The sequence below is a fragment of the Trichomonas vaginalis genome, chromosome V (assembly GCF_026262505.1).
Source record: "Trichomonas vaginalis G3 chromosome V, whole genome shotgun sequence".
Classification (NCBI taxonomy): Eukaryota; Parabasalia; order Trichomonadida; family Trichomonadidae; genus Trichomonas; species Trichomonas vaginalis.
In genome coordinates this window covers 15,454,280-15,469,734 of record NC_067207.1, presented here as the reverse complement: position 1 = coordinate 15,469,734, position 15,455 = coordinate 15,454,280, and the positions used below count along the sequence as shown (strand labels likewise).

Genomic DNA, 15,455 nt, shown 5'->3' with positions numbered 1-15,455 from the left:
TACAATTATTAAATAATTCTGCTCATTTAATTTTTCAAAATATTTTGTTTTATCTTCCAAAAAAAATTCGAAAATGAAATTTTGCAAATATTTTATTAGGATTTCAATTTCACTTTTGAAATTTTGAAAAAAATTTGGAATTTCTTGAAATCATTAATCTACTTATTGTCACAAAGAATCAATAAATCATCTCATTTTTCCTATTTTAACCCAAAAATTGATTCAATAAACTTATACTTCAAAGATATACGGGTTTACACATTAACACCCACTTCATATGACTATTCTATCACTTAATAGTTAGTCCAGTATTCTTCAATAACAAAACGAGTTCTTATTAGCGTTTGTATTTTTGTCATTATATAAAATTAATATGAATTGATGATTAAAATAGTTGTGGATCAGATTGAAACCATATAGTCTTTATCTGTGGCCAAAAATGGATTCAAAATCATGAAAAAAATGATATTTATTTAATTCTTTTCATAAAATCATTTACATTTATAGTTCATTATCATTGTTTGAAGATGTGATGAGCAGGTAAAAGATTCGTATCAAGGGTTACAAAATGTGACATGTCACTTTTCCTTCTTCACTTATTCTTATGTCACAAGATGAAGGTCCAACAATTACATTTCGTCAAATTAAGGAACAACCACAAGATAAGCGTATGATTCCTCCGAAAAATGGCATTTCTGCCGCTGCTGTTTCGGAAAATTATATCGCAATTGGTATGTTTAATGGCTTAATTGAAATATACGATGCAGACACAAACAAGAAAGTCGAAACGATTAACGAAAACATCACAAACAGGCCAGATGGTCTTTCATTTGATACAACCGGCAATTATTTACTTGCTACATGGTATGAGAAGCTTATTTACTGTAAAAACATCAAGACAAAGAAAGAATCCAAACTCCAATACGAACAAAGGATTTTAGCCAGTGCAATTGATCCTTATATCACCACAGCTCAAGATCAGACGCCAGAACTGTCCTGCGTCTTTTCCGATGACAAAGGAAATGTCATTCGCGTTCGACCGCGAAAGGCCTTCTTTTCGTCTGGTTCTTCCTTCAAAGTCATTGCGACGGAACCAAACACAACTATAGATACTATGGTCTGGCAGGGCGATTATATCTGCTGGGCGTCATCAAATAAGTTCTCCATCTATAGAGCAAAGACCGAAGAACTTGTCATTTCAAGAAATATCGAAAATCCGAACGAATGGTACAGAGCGTGCTTCAACTTCCTTCCTAACGACATTATCCATGTATCAGTCGGCGGATCGACCTTCGAAGTCCAAGCAAACCTCAAAAACACGGCAACAAAATTATCTGTCGATTTCGGCATCTACAACTCTGTATCTACCAACGGCAATCGCGCCTTCCTTATGTACAAAAACGGCGATCAGCCAGCCGATCCTAACACTCAGCCAAAGGCAGATTCGAAATATTACATCAGAGCAATAAGAGGAACGGAAGAGTACAAAGTAGATATCAGCCCGGAGTTCCAAATGATACAGAGCGGCAATTTCCAAGTGATTTTGCCTCAAGGAGACCATTTTGTCCTTGTATATTACACATTTGTCATTATTGTCTCTTTTTCAACACTATTAGAGCGTATTACCTTCTATCTCGACCGCGAGAACTTTTCCCGCGCGATAGAACTTACACAAGAGAACAATAATAAATTGGATGAAGATGAACGTCGCCAGATCATCGATATCATTGCATCCAAGCAAATCGAGAAGGGCAAAGTCGATGACGCAGTTTCCTTGATGCTAAAGTACATTGGACAAGAATACGGACACATGTACGATTTCTTCAAAGCAACTCGTTCGATGTCGGGCTTTGACATATTGTACGCGCTTAGCGAGAACCAGGACTTGTGGAAAATCTCGCAAACAGCGTTCAGCCGCCAACAAATGACTTCAATAATTTTATCTTTAATTAATAATGGTAAAATTAAAACGTTGGAGCAAACCATGCATAAGTTCGCAGCCCAATATGCCAAGGACGCGTTCGATGAAGACGATATCGCTAAAACTCTTAAAGAAAAAGCGATGTCAAATTCAGATTACGAATTATCTCTTATGTTTCTTGATTTCTGTTCATCCAAACCAGCCTCGAGGGATGACGGCTACAAGATCTCCATCAAACCAGAGATAAAGAAGAGATTTAATGAAGCATTTGTAAATCCATCAAATAATGACAGCGACAACCAATTAATTTTAGGCACATTCTCTGTCATTGACCACTACGATGACTACAAACTCATTATGCCTCATCTGCTTCTCTTCTACAAGGCTCACGGCCAACATTTCATTGATTTCATAACAAATCACCTTGACAAGATGTCACCGACGACTGTTTTAGAGCACATAAGTGGTGAATTGTCCAAGGCCAAAGCGATTGTCATTGATCCGAAGAAACAAGAGGAAACAATGAATTTAATTGAGCATTTCAAGCTGGACTACTTAGATTTGATCTGGGATAGGAACTCCCCAGAGATACATTACCTCCTGAAAGAGAAAGGATACGCAACAGACCTCGTTGTCCTGTATTTGAAGTATGATCATAAAAATACTTTGAAGTTTGTGCAGGAAAACACCGATTTCACACCCAACGATGCCAGAGATGCTGCAACTAAGTACAACAGGATAAAAGCAGCCGCGTATCTCTGTAAAAGAACAGGAGATAACGAAGGTGGCATGAAAATTTTGTTGGACAACGCTTTGCAGGAAGAAGACATTGTCGCAGCGATAGAATACGCGAAGAATGTTGATGACAAGACTTGTTGGGGCATTCTGACGAAGTACGCGTATGATTCAATAATTATTGATAAAAGTCACAGCAAAAATCCTCCGAAATTCTCTAAGGAACAGCCTCTGAAGATGATGTTGAGAGATCTGCCAAATCTACACATAAATCCTGTCAATTTCATAAAGGGAATTCCTGATAAACTGCCCTTGAAGAATTACATAGAAGACGCTGATTTTGCTGTGAAACAGTTCAACAGAAAGTTCATGACTGCACAGTTGACTCACGACATAGTGGCGAAGGACGCGTTTGGCGCATTCCAGAGATCTTTCCAGAGATACAAAAGAGGAAAACCTGTTACAAACCAAGTGTAATTTTATATTTTTTAAAATACTTTTTTTTCTATAGTCTTTTTGATATATATATAAAGATTTTTTTATCAACTTCTGATTCCTTATATCCACATTTCTATGACTAATCTATAAGGAGTTTCTATCACAGTTCAAATATAAGTAGATGAAAAATGAATTAAATTTCTATGACTAATCTATAAGGAGTTTCTATCACAGTTCAAATATAAGTAGATGAAAAATGAATTAAATTTCTATGACTAACATATAAGGAGTTTCTATCACAGTTCAAATATAAGTAGATGAAAAATGAATTAAATTTCTATGACTAACATATAAGGAGTTTCTATCACAGTTCAAATATAAGTAGATGAAAAATGAATTAAATTTCTATGACTAATCTATAAGGAGTTTCTATCACAGTTCAAATATAAGTAGATGAAAAATGAATTAAATTTCTATGACTAACATATAAGGAGTTTCTATCACAGTTCAAATATAAGTAGATGAAAAATGAATTAAATTTCTATGACTAACATATAAGGAGTTTCTATCACAGTTCAAATATAAGTAGATGAAAAATGAATTAAATTTCTATGACTAACATATAAGGAGTTTCTATCACAGTTCAAATATAAGTAGATGAAAAATGAATTAAATTTCTATGACTAATCTATAAGGAGTTTCTATCACAGTTCAAATATAAGTAGATGAAAAATGAATTAAATTTCTATGACTAACATATAAGGAGTTTCTATCACAGTTCAAATATAAGTAGATGAAAAATGAATTAAATTTCTATGACTAACATATAAGGAGTTTCTATCACAGTTCAAATATAAGTAGATGAAAAATGAATTAAATTTCTATGACTAACATATAAGGAGTTTCTATCACAGTTCAAATATAAGTAGATGAAAAATGAATTAAATTTCTATGACTAACATATAAGGAGTTTCTATCACAGTTCAAATATAAGTAGATGAAAAATGAATTAAATTTCTATGACTAACATATAAGGAGTTTCTATCACAGTTCAAATATAAGTAGATGAAAAATGAATTAAATTTCTATGACTAACATATAAGGAGTTTCTATCACAGTTCAAATATAAGTAGATGAAAAATGAATTAAATTTCTATGACTAACATATAAGGAGTTTCTATCACAGTTCAAATATAAGTAGATGAAAAATGAATTAAATTTCTATGACTAACATATAAGGAGTTTCTATCACAGTTCAAATATAAGTAGATGAAAAATGAATTAAATTTCTATGACTAACATATAAGGAGTTTCTATCACAGTTCAAATATAAGTAGATGAAAAATGAATTAAATTTCTATGACTAACATATAAGGAGTTTCTATCACAGTTCAAATATAAGTAGATGAAAAATGAATTAAATTTCTATGACTAACATATAAGGAGTTTCTATCACAGTTCAAATATAAGTAGATGAAAAATGAATTAAATTTCTATGACTAACATATAAGGAGTTTCTATCACAGTTCAAATATAAGTAGATGAAAAATGAATTAAATTTCTATGACTAACATATAAGGAGTTTCTATCACAGTTCAAATATAAGTAGATGAAAAATGAATTAAATTTCTATGACTAACATATAAGGAGTTTCTATCACAGTTCAAATATAAGTAGATGAAAAATGAATTAAATTTCTATGACTAATCTATAAGGAGTTTCTATCACAGTTCAAATATAAGTAGATGAAAAATGAATTAAATTTCTATGACTAACATATAAGGAGTTTCTATCACAGTTCAAATATAAGTAGATGAAAAATGAATTAAATTTCTATGACTAACATATAAGGAGTTTCTATCACAGTTCAAATATAAGTAGATGAAAAATGAATTAAATTTCTATGACTAACATATAAGGAGTTTCTATCACAGTTCAAATATAAGTAGATGAAAAATGAATTAAATTTCTATGACTAACATATAAGGAGTTTCTATCACAGTTCAAATATAAGTAGATGAAAAATGAATTAAATTTCTATGACTAACATATAAGGAGTTTCTATCACAGTTCAAATATAAGTAGATGAAAAATGAATTAAATTTCTATGACTAACATATAAGGAGTTTCTATCACAGTTCAAATTATAAGTAGATGAAAAATGAATTAATTTCTATGACTAACATATAAGGAGTTTCTATCACAGTTCAAATTATAAGTAGATGAAAAATGAATTAAATTTCTATGACTAACATATAAGGAGTTTCTATCACAGTTCAAATATAAGTAGATGAAAAATGAATTAAATTTCTATGACTAACATATAAGGAGTTTCTATCACAGTTCAAATATAAGTAGATGAAAAATGAATTAAATTTCTATGACTAACATATAAGGAGTTTCTATCACAGTTCAAATATAAGTAGATGAAAAATGAATTAAATTTCTATGACTAACATATAAGGAGTTTCTATCACAGTTCAAATATAAGTAGATGAAAAATGAATTAAATTTCTATGACTAACATATAAGGAGTTTCTATCACAGTTCAAATATAAGTAGAAGAAAAAATGAATCAAATTTCTATGACTAACATATAAGGAGTTTCTATCACAGTTCAAATCAATGTAGAAGAAAAAATGAATCAAATTTCTATGACTAACATATAAGGAGTTTCTATCACAGTTCAAATCAATGTAGAAGAAAAAATGAATCAAATTTCTAAGACCAATATCTTCTTAAGAATATATTTTCTCCCCTCACTTTGAAATCACAAAATGGTAATGTGAGGTTATCTTGAATTTGTTAAGGGTAAGCTGCTCATACTGTTACGGGCGTATGCATTCAATGAAAGTGCCTCTCTGTGCTATTATATTTCTAGTTTTGAATTAACTTTCCATCGTAAATACTAATACGCAATGAGATATTATATTTTATTAAGAATTGAGGTAACTCTTTTCATATGTAAGAAGTAAAGAATGACAGAGTAACTATGAAGCATTTCTACTCTATATATTATACATCAATTCATTATCATCTTGAAGATATTAAATATCTCATCTCTGATGTCACTAATAAAGAAAAAATAATAAATATAGGAAAGAATCCCCTCTTGGAATCAAGTTATTTGTAGATTTGTTACATTGTTTGTCTGATATCGTATTCCTATTTAAAAAAAAATTAATTGATAATATTTTTTTTAATTAACAATAAAAAATTACAAAAAATTATTCTTCTTCAATCAACAAAGCCTCTTTCCTGAGCATATCTCGTCAGAACTTTGATGGCAGCTGCAGGTAAATTGGATAATTCTACAAAAGCAGTATCTTGTTTTGATCCATCAACTTTAATATCGTACTGTGCAAGAATCTGTGACATAACACAAACATCTGTTTTCGATTGAAGGGAACTTAAATTATAAGCAAGATCTTCGTGATTTTCTATGGTAACATTAGGTAGTGAAACATTCTTTAGTGATTTCGTAACTATTTTAGGAGCTTCTTGCATCAACTGGTCTAATTTGTTGCGGTATTTCGTTATTCTATAAGACCATTCATTTGCATTTGGACAAATAAGGAAAATACATTTCTTTTTGAACACAGTCATTGCATATGCTGTAAGTTCTCCAATAACTGTATCTCGCCCGTTATATAAAATGCAATTTTTGAAAACTAAAATCATATCGTTGTACCAACCGTCAATAGTTGTATATTCGAATTGTTGTAGTTTTTGTTTTATTGTTGAAAGATCAATAGGGTTCTTAATTTTCTTTAAATAATCAGGAAACGTTTCTGGATCTGTTGGTTCCTTGAATAAGTAGCATGCATGCATTGCCAACATTTCATTTGTAACTCTGATACATTCATTGTTTAATTGTTGATTCATTGAAATCATATTTTTTTTTAGATTTGACAAAATTCAAAAAGAATATTTTATATTTTTAAAGAATTAACACCTTCTTATATAGCGTATTATTTTTTATGTTGATAATATTGCCCAATGAGTTAAAGATTTGGTTGATCTCATAATTTGAAGTTCAATCTTATCAGAAACATGATAAACTAAAGATATTAAAGTGTTTGAAATATTCATTTTTTTGTTATCATGTCATGAATTTAAAAAACATTTTGATTTGAAAGAAATTACAAGTAAAACGCAAAATTTATGCAAGGTTTTAGCTTGCCTCTTATAATCCAAAAGAACTTCGTATTTTATAAGGAAATCTTTTCAAATCCATTGAACGGAATCGATAAGTCATGTTCATTCTTGAATTGATTAATGTTAAACAATCTCTCTTTATTCATGCCAGTCTATATTCTTGATTCAAATATTCCTATTCAGGATAGTTTTAAAAATTTTTGCATTTGGAAGAAATATGGCAAACTCAGAACAGAAAACTATTGAAAAAGGGATTGAATTCAGCGATGAGAAGCTTATTGACATCTTCGAATACCCTAATCTTGCCTCAAAACTTATTTGGCAAATTAATTCCAAAAATCTCTTGGACATAACTTCACAATTAATAGATCTTATTAAGCAAGAAAAAATTTCTCTCAAAATGGCTCTTTATCTTATAGATTCTACTTCAAAACGTAGAGTAAAATGCATTGAATCATATGCAGATCTTTTTCAAAAGTTATTGAATGAGTTTTCATGTAAGCTCAAACCGACAAGTGATGATCTATCAACATTACTATTCAACAGAGGCTTCAATTTTTTAGATTACGAACCATCGAGAAAAGAAGAAGATATTTACAACATCTTTCCAAAAGAATCTCCTTTATATTATATAGCATGGGATAAAGTTGATGACCTTAAAATCAAATTCCCAAACCTTTACATTAATAACACAATAGATTTTCAGTTTACTCCACTTGATTGTGCCTGCAAATTCTGATCAGAGCTTTGCTTCAATTATTTGAAAAATATGGGAGCAAAATATACTGAAAACTCATCAGAATATGCTCTTGAAGGTGGAAATAGCAACATTTTCCTTCAAATGATAGAAGAAGGAGAACAGTTTGAAAATATGATTCAAATAGCACTGAATTATCATCATTTTGAGCTTGCTGAATATCTTAAAACAAATTTGGAACAAATTCCAACTTCATTTGCTGAAAATTTGTATTTCGGAAATTACGATATTGCTTCAGATTTACGCTGTAATGGCGCAGATATTAACAAATTTTATATCCATTATTGCATTATCAAATCTTCTATTTTATTTTGGAATTCTGTATCCTTTTATTACGTTCGATTCGAATTCAAATTTTATATCGATTTATTTAGTTCAATTTCTTTTGATATCAATCATTATTTTATGATATTCTCTTGTCTTTCATGGAATCCATTATATTTCAATTATATTCTCTTTATTTTCATATCCTTCATCAATTTTTGTAATTCCTTTTCTATTCCTATTATTCAATGATTTGTTACATTATCAAAATGCTCAAATCTATCATATTTTAAGAGAATTCTTTTTCATTTCACACTTTCAATTCTTTTATGAAATTATTTTGAGATTAATGAATCCCCACTCACAATTGCAATCAGGCAAGAATCACTCGGTATTGTAAAATATCTAGTTGATCATGGTGCAAATGTTAATTTAAGACACATTCTATTTCTCTTCATATCGCCCAATGAATTATTTACTTCTATTTCTTTAAATATCTATCATTATGTTATTTTATTCGAATCAATCTCATATAAATCATTATTTAATAGACTTCTTTTTCGTTTCATATCCATTATTCCATTAGACAATTCTCTATAATGCTATATTATTCAATTTCTTTAAATACTATCCTTTTTAATTTCATATCCATCATTATCTGAAAAAATTCCAAATATTTTGATATCAATCTTTGTTTTATGACATTATTCGTAATAATTTTATACAGTTCTTTTTCATATAATGAATTTCCTCTCATAATTGCTATAAAACAAAATTCATTCGATATTGTCAAATATCTAGTTGACAATGGAGCTGATGTCAATATCATATATATTCTCTTGCTTATAATATCTTTCATTGATTCATAGAATTCAATTTCTTTTAATGCATTCCGTTTAAATTTATATTTCTCATTCTTCTAATATCATTCATTCTTTTTATGGCATTTTCTTTTATATCGTGTGATTGAATGCCCACTTACTTTGGCAATCAGATTAAGGTCAATGAATATTATCACTTACTTAGTTGAACATGGGGCAAATGTCAATATAACCCTTATTCATTATTTCTTCACATCTATCATTATTAAATCCTATTCTCCTCATCATTATATCTATCATTGCATTATGGCATTCACTTTTATCTTATATTCATCTATGATTTATCGTGACAATCTTTTTGTTCTCATGTCTTTTAATTCTTAATAAAAAATACTTTGATAAAGAAGAAACTCCACTTACAGTGGCAATTAGCCAAAACTCAATTAATATTGTTAAATTCCTTGTAGAACATGGTGCAGATGCCAACATGCAATTAATTTATCATTAAAATATTTAGTCCCCATTATTATCATATACTTCATTTTATAATAAGATTCAATTTATTTCCATATCTTTCATTTCTTTGCGTAATTCCATTTCATTGAATACTATTCATTATCTAATCATGGCAATCTCTTTCTTATCATATCATTAATTGTTTAATGCAATTATTTTTATTTAAATGATTATCCACTCACAATTGCTAGAAGATATAATGCAAATGAAATTGTCGAATTCTTAATAGAACACGGAGCTAAAGAATCTAAATAAAAATCGTTTTTAGCGTATTATTTGCAAATCGCAGATATCCTAAAATATGAATTTATAAAACCCTACATATTTCCTTTATTGAAAACATATTTGGTATTTTCGATATAATGATACACTCACCACTTTCTGATATTCTTTAACAAAATCAACAAATACGTGGTTAATTATTATAACATCCACATTAGTCACTGCAATTTGATTTATATTAATTTTTCACATTATTTATTGAGATATATGAATGTCATCGAGTGGACAGTGTACCATTAATAGCAGTCAACATTGAATTTTTTCATAATGATTTTAATTAATAGTTTTTGAATATTTTTTGTAACCCATGAAGAACACTTATACTCATTTTTATGGTTTACGTTTCCATGAATTATGTAATCTAGAACTTTGAGTGAATTTCATTTAAAATATTAAAATGAAGACGAAATTTGTGAAAATTGTTTTGAAGATATGAAAATTTTATTTATTGGAAAGAAAATGAATTACATTTCATACGCTTGCATTTGATGTTTGATGAAGAGAATCTATAAAAACACAATTTTGAAAAATTATATAAATTGTATAAAATTATGCCTGCATCTGGCAAGTTCGCACGGCGTAACTACACATACTGTGGCAAGAGCCTCGATGACTTCCATGCTACGTAGCTTAAGGATTTTGTTGAGTTCCTCCCAACAAAGCGCCAGCGTTTCATCTCCCGCTCATTCGATCTTAAGCACGTTCATCTTATCGAGAAGCTGAAGAAGGCTCGTCAGGCTGTTGAGGGCCAGGCAGACGTTCATCCACCAGTTGTCAAGACACACCTCCGCTATATGGTTGTCCTTCCAGAATTTGTTGATATAGATATCGGCATCTATGTTGGCCACGTTTTCTTCAAAGTTCAAATCAAGCCAGAAATGATTGGCCACGTTCTTGCTGATATCACTCCATCCAAAGAGGGTTATCAAGCACTCTAAGGCTGGTGTCGGCATAACATGCTCATCCTCTGCAATATACCTCAATAAAAAGTACGGAATCGTTAAGACATTTTCAATTGATTTCAGTTTTAAATATACTACTCTAATTAAATTGATTATTACAAAAATTCAATTGATAAATTTTGAGTTACTCATCTTAAATCATCAAATGAATTACTTAATGGTTCGAAATTTAAAATATACAGCTTATTGGTTTTCTTACTCGCTTATTGCCAGATTCTGATGATCCCATTAAAATCAGATGAGTATGAAAAAGAAGTGTCTTATGTAAGAACATTATTTTTTGCACCATGTGAAATAAGAAGTTCGGCTATTTCTTTACGATTATTTTTGGCTGCATAATGAAGAGCAGTTTGCCCATTATTATCCTTTTCATTGATTTTTGCACCATGTGAAATGAGAAGTTCGGCTGTTTCTTTACTATTATAATATGCTGCAATATGAAGAGCTGTTTTTCCATCATTATCTATTTCATTGATTTTTGCACCATGTGAAATTAGAAACTCCGCTGTTTGTTTACGATTATAAATTGCTGTATTATGAAGAGCTGTTTTTCCACCATTATCTATTTCATTGATATTTGCACCATGTGAAAGAAGAAGTTCGACAGTTTCTTTAGTATTACAATATGCTGCATAATGAAGAGCGGTAGCTCCATTATTATATTTTTCATTGATTTTTGCACCATGAGAAAGGAGAAGTTCGGCTATTTCTTTACGATTATAATATGCTGCAATATGAATAGCGGTTTCTCCAGACTTATATTTTTCATTGATTTTTGCACCATGAGAAAGGAGAAGTTCGGCTATTTCTTTACGATTATAATATGCTGCAATATGAATAGCGGTTTCTCCAGACTTATTTTTTTCATTGATTTTTGCACCATGTGAAATTAGAAACTCCGCTGTTTGTTTACGATTATAAATTGCTGTATTATGAAGAGCTGTTTGCCTATCATAATCTATTTCATTGATATTTGCACCATGTGAAAGAAGAAGTTCGGCAGTTTCTTTAGTATTACCATATGCTGCTCTATGAAGAGCGGTAGCTCCATTATTATCTTTTTCATTGATTTTTGCACCAAATGCAATAAGAAGTTCGGCTAATTCTTTATTATTTTCCCTTGCTGCATTATGAAGTACTGTGCTATTGTAACAATTTTTTGTATTTATATGTGCACCATGTGAAAGGAAATATTCACAAAGGGATTTTATATCAAATATCGTAGAATAAAAAAAGCATTTATCAATATCATTTGTTTGATCGAAATAAACCAAAAAGGAATCTAGAATTTTATATTTTCCGCAATATTCTAAATCGATATTTAAATTGTATTCATTCATTAAGAATGAAACAAAATCAATGTTGTGTGAGATAATTGCATATTCCATACATTTTTTATCTGGTTTTTGATATTTCAAACATTCACTCATAATCTCTGGATTTCCTCCTAAAAATGAAAGCTCTAAGCATGTTTGAGTGATTTCTGAATGAAATTTTGTTCTTAGGAGTTTGAAACAATCAACTGATCCATGATAACAACATAATTCAAGTAATGAATATCCATAATAAGAATATGGATATAATCTGCTTTTAAGTTTTTGATTTCCATCAAATCCTTCTCCTTCTGTAAATGCAATAAATGCTTCTAAGTCATAATACATAATTGCTCTGTAAATTGTATTTTCTGCATGAATATCGAGGTTTCCTGTTTTAAAATTTTCGAAATCAGCAAAGACGCCCAATTTAATTCCATATTCTTTATAAAACAAGAAGTCTGAAACGTTTTCAACTCTTATGACCTCTTTCACATGATATTCGTCAGTAATGAGTTTGGCAAGAGATAAATATGACTTTGTATAGCGATTATTATACGGAATGATATTTAAAATATCTGCAGTTATGCGTTGTGGAAGATGCTTCTTTGAATCAATCAATTCTGCTTTGATTAATTTGTAAATTGAGTTTAATTCTTCTTCATTTTCCGTTTTTAACCGATACAGCGCAGTATACAAATCGATGTAGTTTTTATAGGTACTCCGCAATTCGCTGTATTTATTTGGGGGAACGTCTAGCTCAGACATCAATAATTTTTAAAAAGGAGATAAACTATTTTATCATTAAAAATATTTTTGAATTTCATTAAAAGATAAAAATCTATGTTGTAAATGCAAAAAACAATGATCACAAAGATTTAGGAAATAAATTACGAATTTGAATTAGGCTCATATTTATTAAATGACACAGTAACAATAGTAAAGTCTAATGCAATAAGATATTCATGCTAAAATATATTTTATCAAGTAAATTTTAAATTTTTCCAAACACAGTTTCCTGAAAAGGACTGTCTCTGGTACTATGAAGGGCATCCATTTTAATGAATTGAGTGAAAGCCTTGATCGGAAATGAAAAAATTGAAAAGTCATATCTTTTCTTCTTTCACCATAAAATACACGATTCTATATTATCCATGTGGAAAACAATAAAACAACTATTTGATTATTTGAATCAAACAAGACAATGCACTTCTGCTTTGGATTTCCGACTCTATCAATTAAAATTTCCTGACATTTAGAGGACATCTGCAAAATATTCGCGATATTGACGAGAAAGGCATAGTCTGAACTCTGAATCGTCTCGATTTTGCCGATAACCTGCGAAAGAGACTTATCTGCGTGAAAATAAATCATTGCAGTGGCCCAACTGATGGCAACAAGCGAGGGATTGTAGTCAAATAAATTACAAACTCAGTAAGTGAACTTGATGAAGTACATTTCCATGGCAAATTCGATTGTATGAACTGGTTGCACACTTTATATAATCAATTTACTTAAATATTAAAAATAACAAAAAAATTAAATCAAAAAATAAAAATTATTCTCCATCACTTTCATGTTCATCATCATCTTCAGAGGAATCAACTTTAGGAAGTTGTACTTTCTGATTTGGATCATATTTTCTTGATTCCGGACCTCTAAATACAACAGTTAAGTTTGGATTTGTTGATGGCAAGCTTTCGAGCTTAGCGTTGATCTCTTCTTCAGGTGCAATAGTTCCTATCATCTGGAGGATGGCCAATGACTGGTTTTTAGGCAAAGCCTGAAGAATAATATAAACTCCTGGAGTATAAGTCTTTGGTTTCTTATCCTTCTTGTTCTGGTCCTTATCTCCACCTTCTTCAAGCGATTGCTGGCCTTTTTGAGCATTAATTGTGACATTTAAGAGTGGATTTTGTGAAATATCAAGAGATCTAAGGGATCCGACCTTTCCGATGAAGTTTGCTATGGCACGACCACTTGCTTCACCGATCATGTTCTTGGATATGTCAAGAACTGTAAGAACAGTCGATTCTCCGAGCCCTTTTAGTAATGCTTGGCACATTTCATCGTCAATTGCGTTTTCTGCAAGGAAAAGTTTCTTGAGGCTGGAGCATCTTGCAACGGAACCACCAAGAAGTGATGCAAAGCGACGTCCGCCGACATGTAACATATTTCGAGATAAATTTAAGCGCTTTAGCTTATCTGAGGAAGGAATTGCGTTGGCAACATCTATGGCTGTTTGTCTCATGTTGCAGCCTGCAGCTTCAACGCGAGCAAGCAATTGGCAAGAAGATAAAACTTTTGCAAAGGAAACACCGATATTTTGGGCTCCAGTATTAGAAATATTGAGTGATTCTAATGATCGGTTTTCAGCGATACCTTCGAGAAGATCAGTGATGCCATTAGTACGGATATTTGGATTATTTGAGATGTTTAAAACGGAAATTGAATCAGATTGTGACATGAACTCGACTAACTTTGGAATGCAACCTTCATCGAGTGCGTTATCTGATAAATTAAGCAAAGAAATTGTTTTGACATTGATTAACATATCTACAATGACATTTAAGTCCCTACCAATCTTGTAGTGAGCAAGATTCGCGTTGAATTTGTTTCCTTGCAATATTGGCTTCATAACTGAAAGAGCTGGGATCGGAGGTTGCCTTGAAAAACAAACGTTTTGATATGCTTCCCAAAGGTCACCATTATCACTATCATCATTGTTGACTGGTGCAAAGTCATATACAACTTCAGTCTCTGTTGTTTTCTTCGGAGAAGAAAAATCGAAAGTCATGTAAAGAAATTCTTGGAAATAATCGTCAATAAATACGTTATTTCTTTCCCTATCGTTCTCTCTAATTGATTTTTTTTGCCCATGTCTGGGAACGATATGTCTGGGATTGGATTGTTCATATTTTTAATTTCCGGTCCAAAAAGTTAATCATTAGCTATTGATTAAAATATTGATAATATAAGATAGGGGATAGAACTTAAGTCTCTTTCTATCTTCACATTTGTTAATACGGTATGCTATATTGACTAATTGCGCTATTTTTTTTTTGATTTTGAAATTCAATGCCATTTTTCATTCTTTTGGAATTCGAATTATAAATGAAATGAGTAATTGATATTTCATTTCAAAGAATTAACTGACAAAAATATTTAATCGCCCATGCGATGTTCTTCAGATGGACAAATGTCAATTGTAATGGAAATATAGAATAAATATTCATATCAAGAAGATAAATTGAGAATGATTGATCCCATTTTGAATGTACATAATTC

General features: G+C 30.5%; 5 protein-coding genes across 5 annotated transcripts; 1 reads left to right on the top strand and 4 right to left on the bottom strand.

Moving 5' to 3' along the window:
• Window positions 1-595: 595 nt before the first annotated feature.
• Window positions 596-3,175, top strand: TVAGG3_0341520 (vacuolar protein sorting-associated protein 41-like protein family; the record flags this gene model as incomplete). The annotated part of the gene is made up of 1 exon (XM_001581269.1): window positions 605-3,133. One exon carries the CDS (start codon window positions 605-607, stop codon window positions 3,131-3,133), a length of 2,529 nt encoding a protein of 842 aa, XP_001581319.1.
• Window positions 3,176-6,324: 3,149 nt separating this feature from the next.
• Window positions 6,325-6,995, bottom strand: TVAGG3_0341510 (bromodomain family; the record flags this gene model as incomplete). The annotated part of the gene is made up of 1 exon (XM_051230767.1): window positions 6,332-6,925. One exon carries the CDS (start codon window positions 6,923-6,925, stop codon window positions 6,332-6,334), a length of 594 nt encoding a protein of 197 aa, XP_051100497.1.
• A 3,580-nt stretch (window positions 6,996-10,575) lies between these two features.
• TVAGG3_0341500 (uncharacterized protein) lies at window positions 10,576-10,845 on the bottom strand (the record flags this gene model as incomplete). The annotated part of the gene is made up of 1 exon (XM_001581270.1): window positions 10,576-10,845. One exon carries the CDS (start codon window positions 10,843-10,845, stop codon window positions 10,576-10,578), a length of 270 nt encoding a protein of 89 aa, XP_001581320.1.
• A 172-nt stretch (window positions 10,846-11,017) lies between these two features.
• Window positions 11,018-12,935, bottom strand: TVAGG3_0341490 (ankyrin repeat and SOCS box-containing protein 4 family; the record flags this gene model as incomplete). The annotated part of the gene is made up of 1 exon (XM_001581271.1): window positions 11,115-12,935. The coding sequence occupies one exon, from the start codon at window positions 12,933-12,935 to the stop codon at window positions 11,115-11,117; it is 1,821 nt and encodes a 606-aa protein (XP_001581321.1).
• Window positions 12,936-13,601: 666 nt separating this feature from the next.
• On the bottom strand, window positions 13,602-14,975 carry TVAGG3_0341480 (uncharacterized protein; the record flags this gene model as incomplete). The annotated part of the gene is made up of 1 exon (XM_001581272.1): window positions 13,726-14,964. The coding sequence occupies one exon, from the start codon at window positions 14,962-14,964 to the stop codon at window positions 13,726-13,728; it is 1,239 nt and encodes a 412-aa protein (XP_001581322.1).
• Window positions 14,976-15,455: the final 480 nt, after the last annotated feature.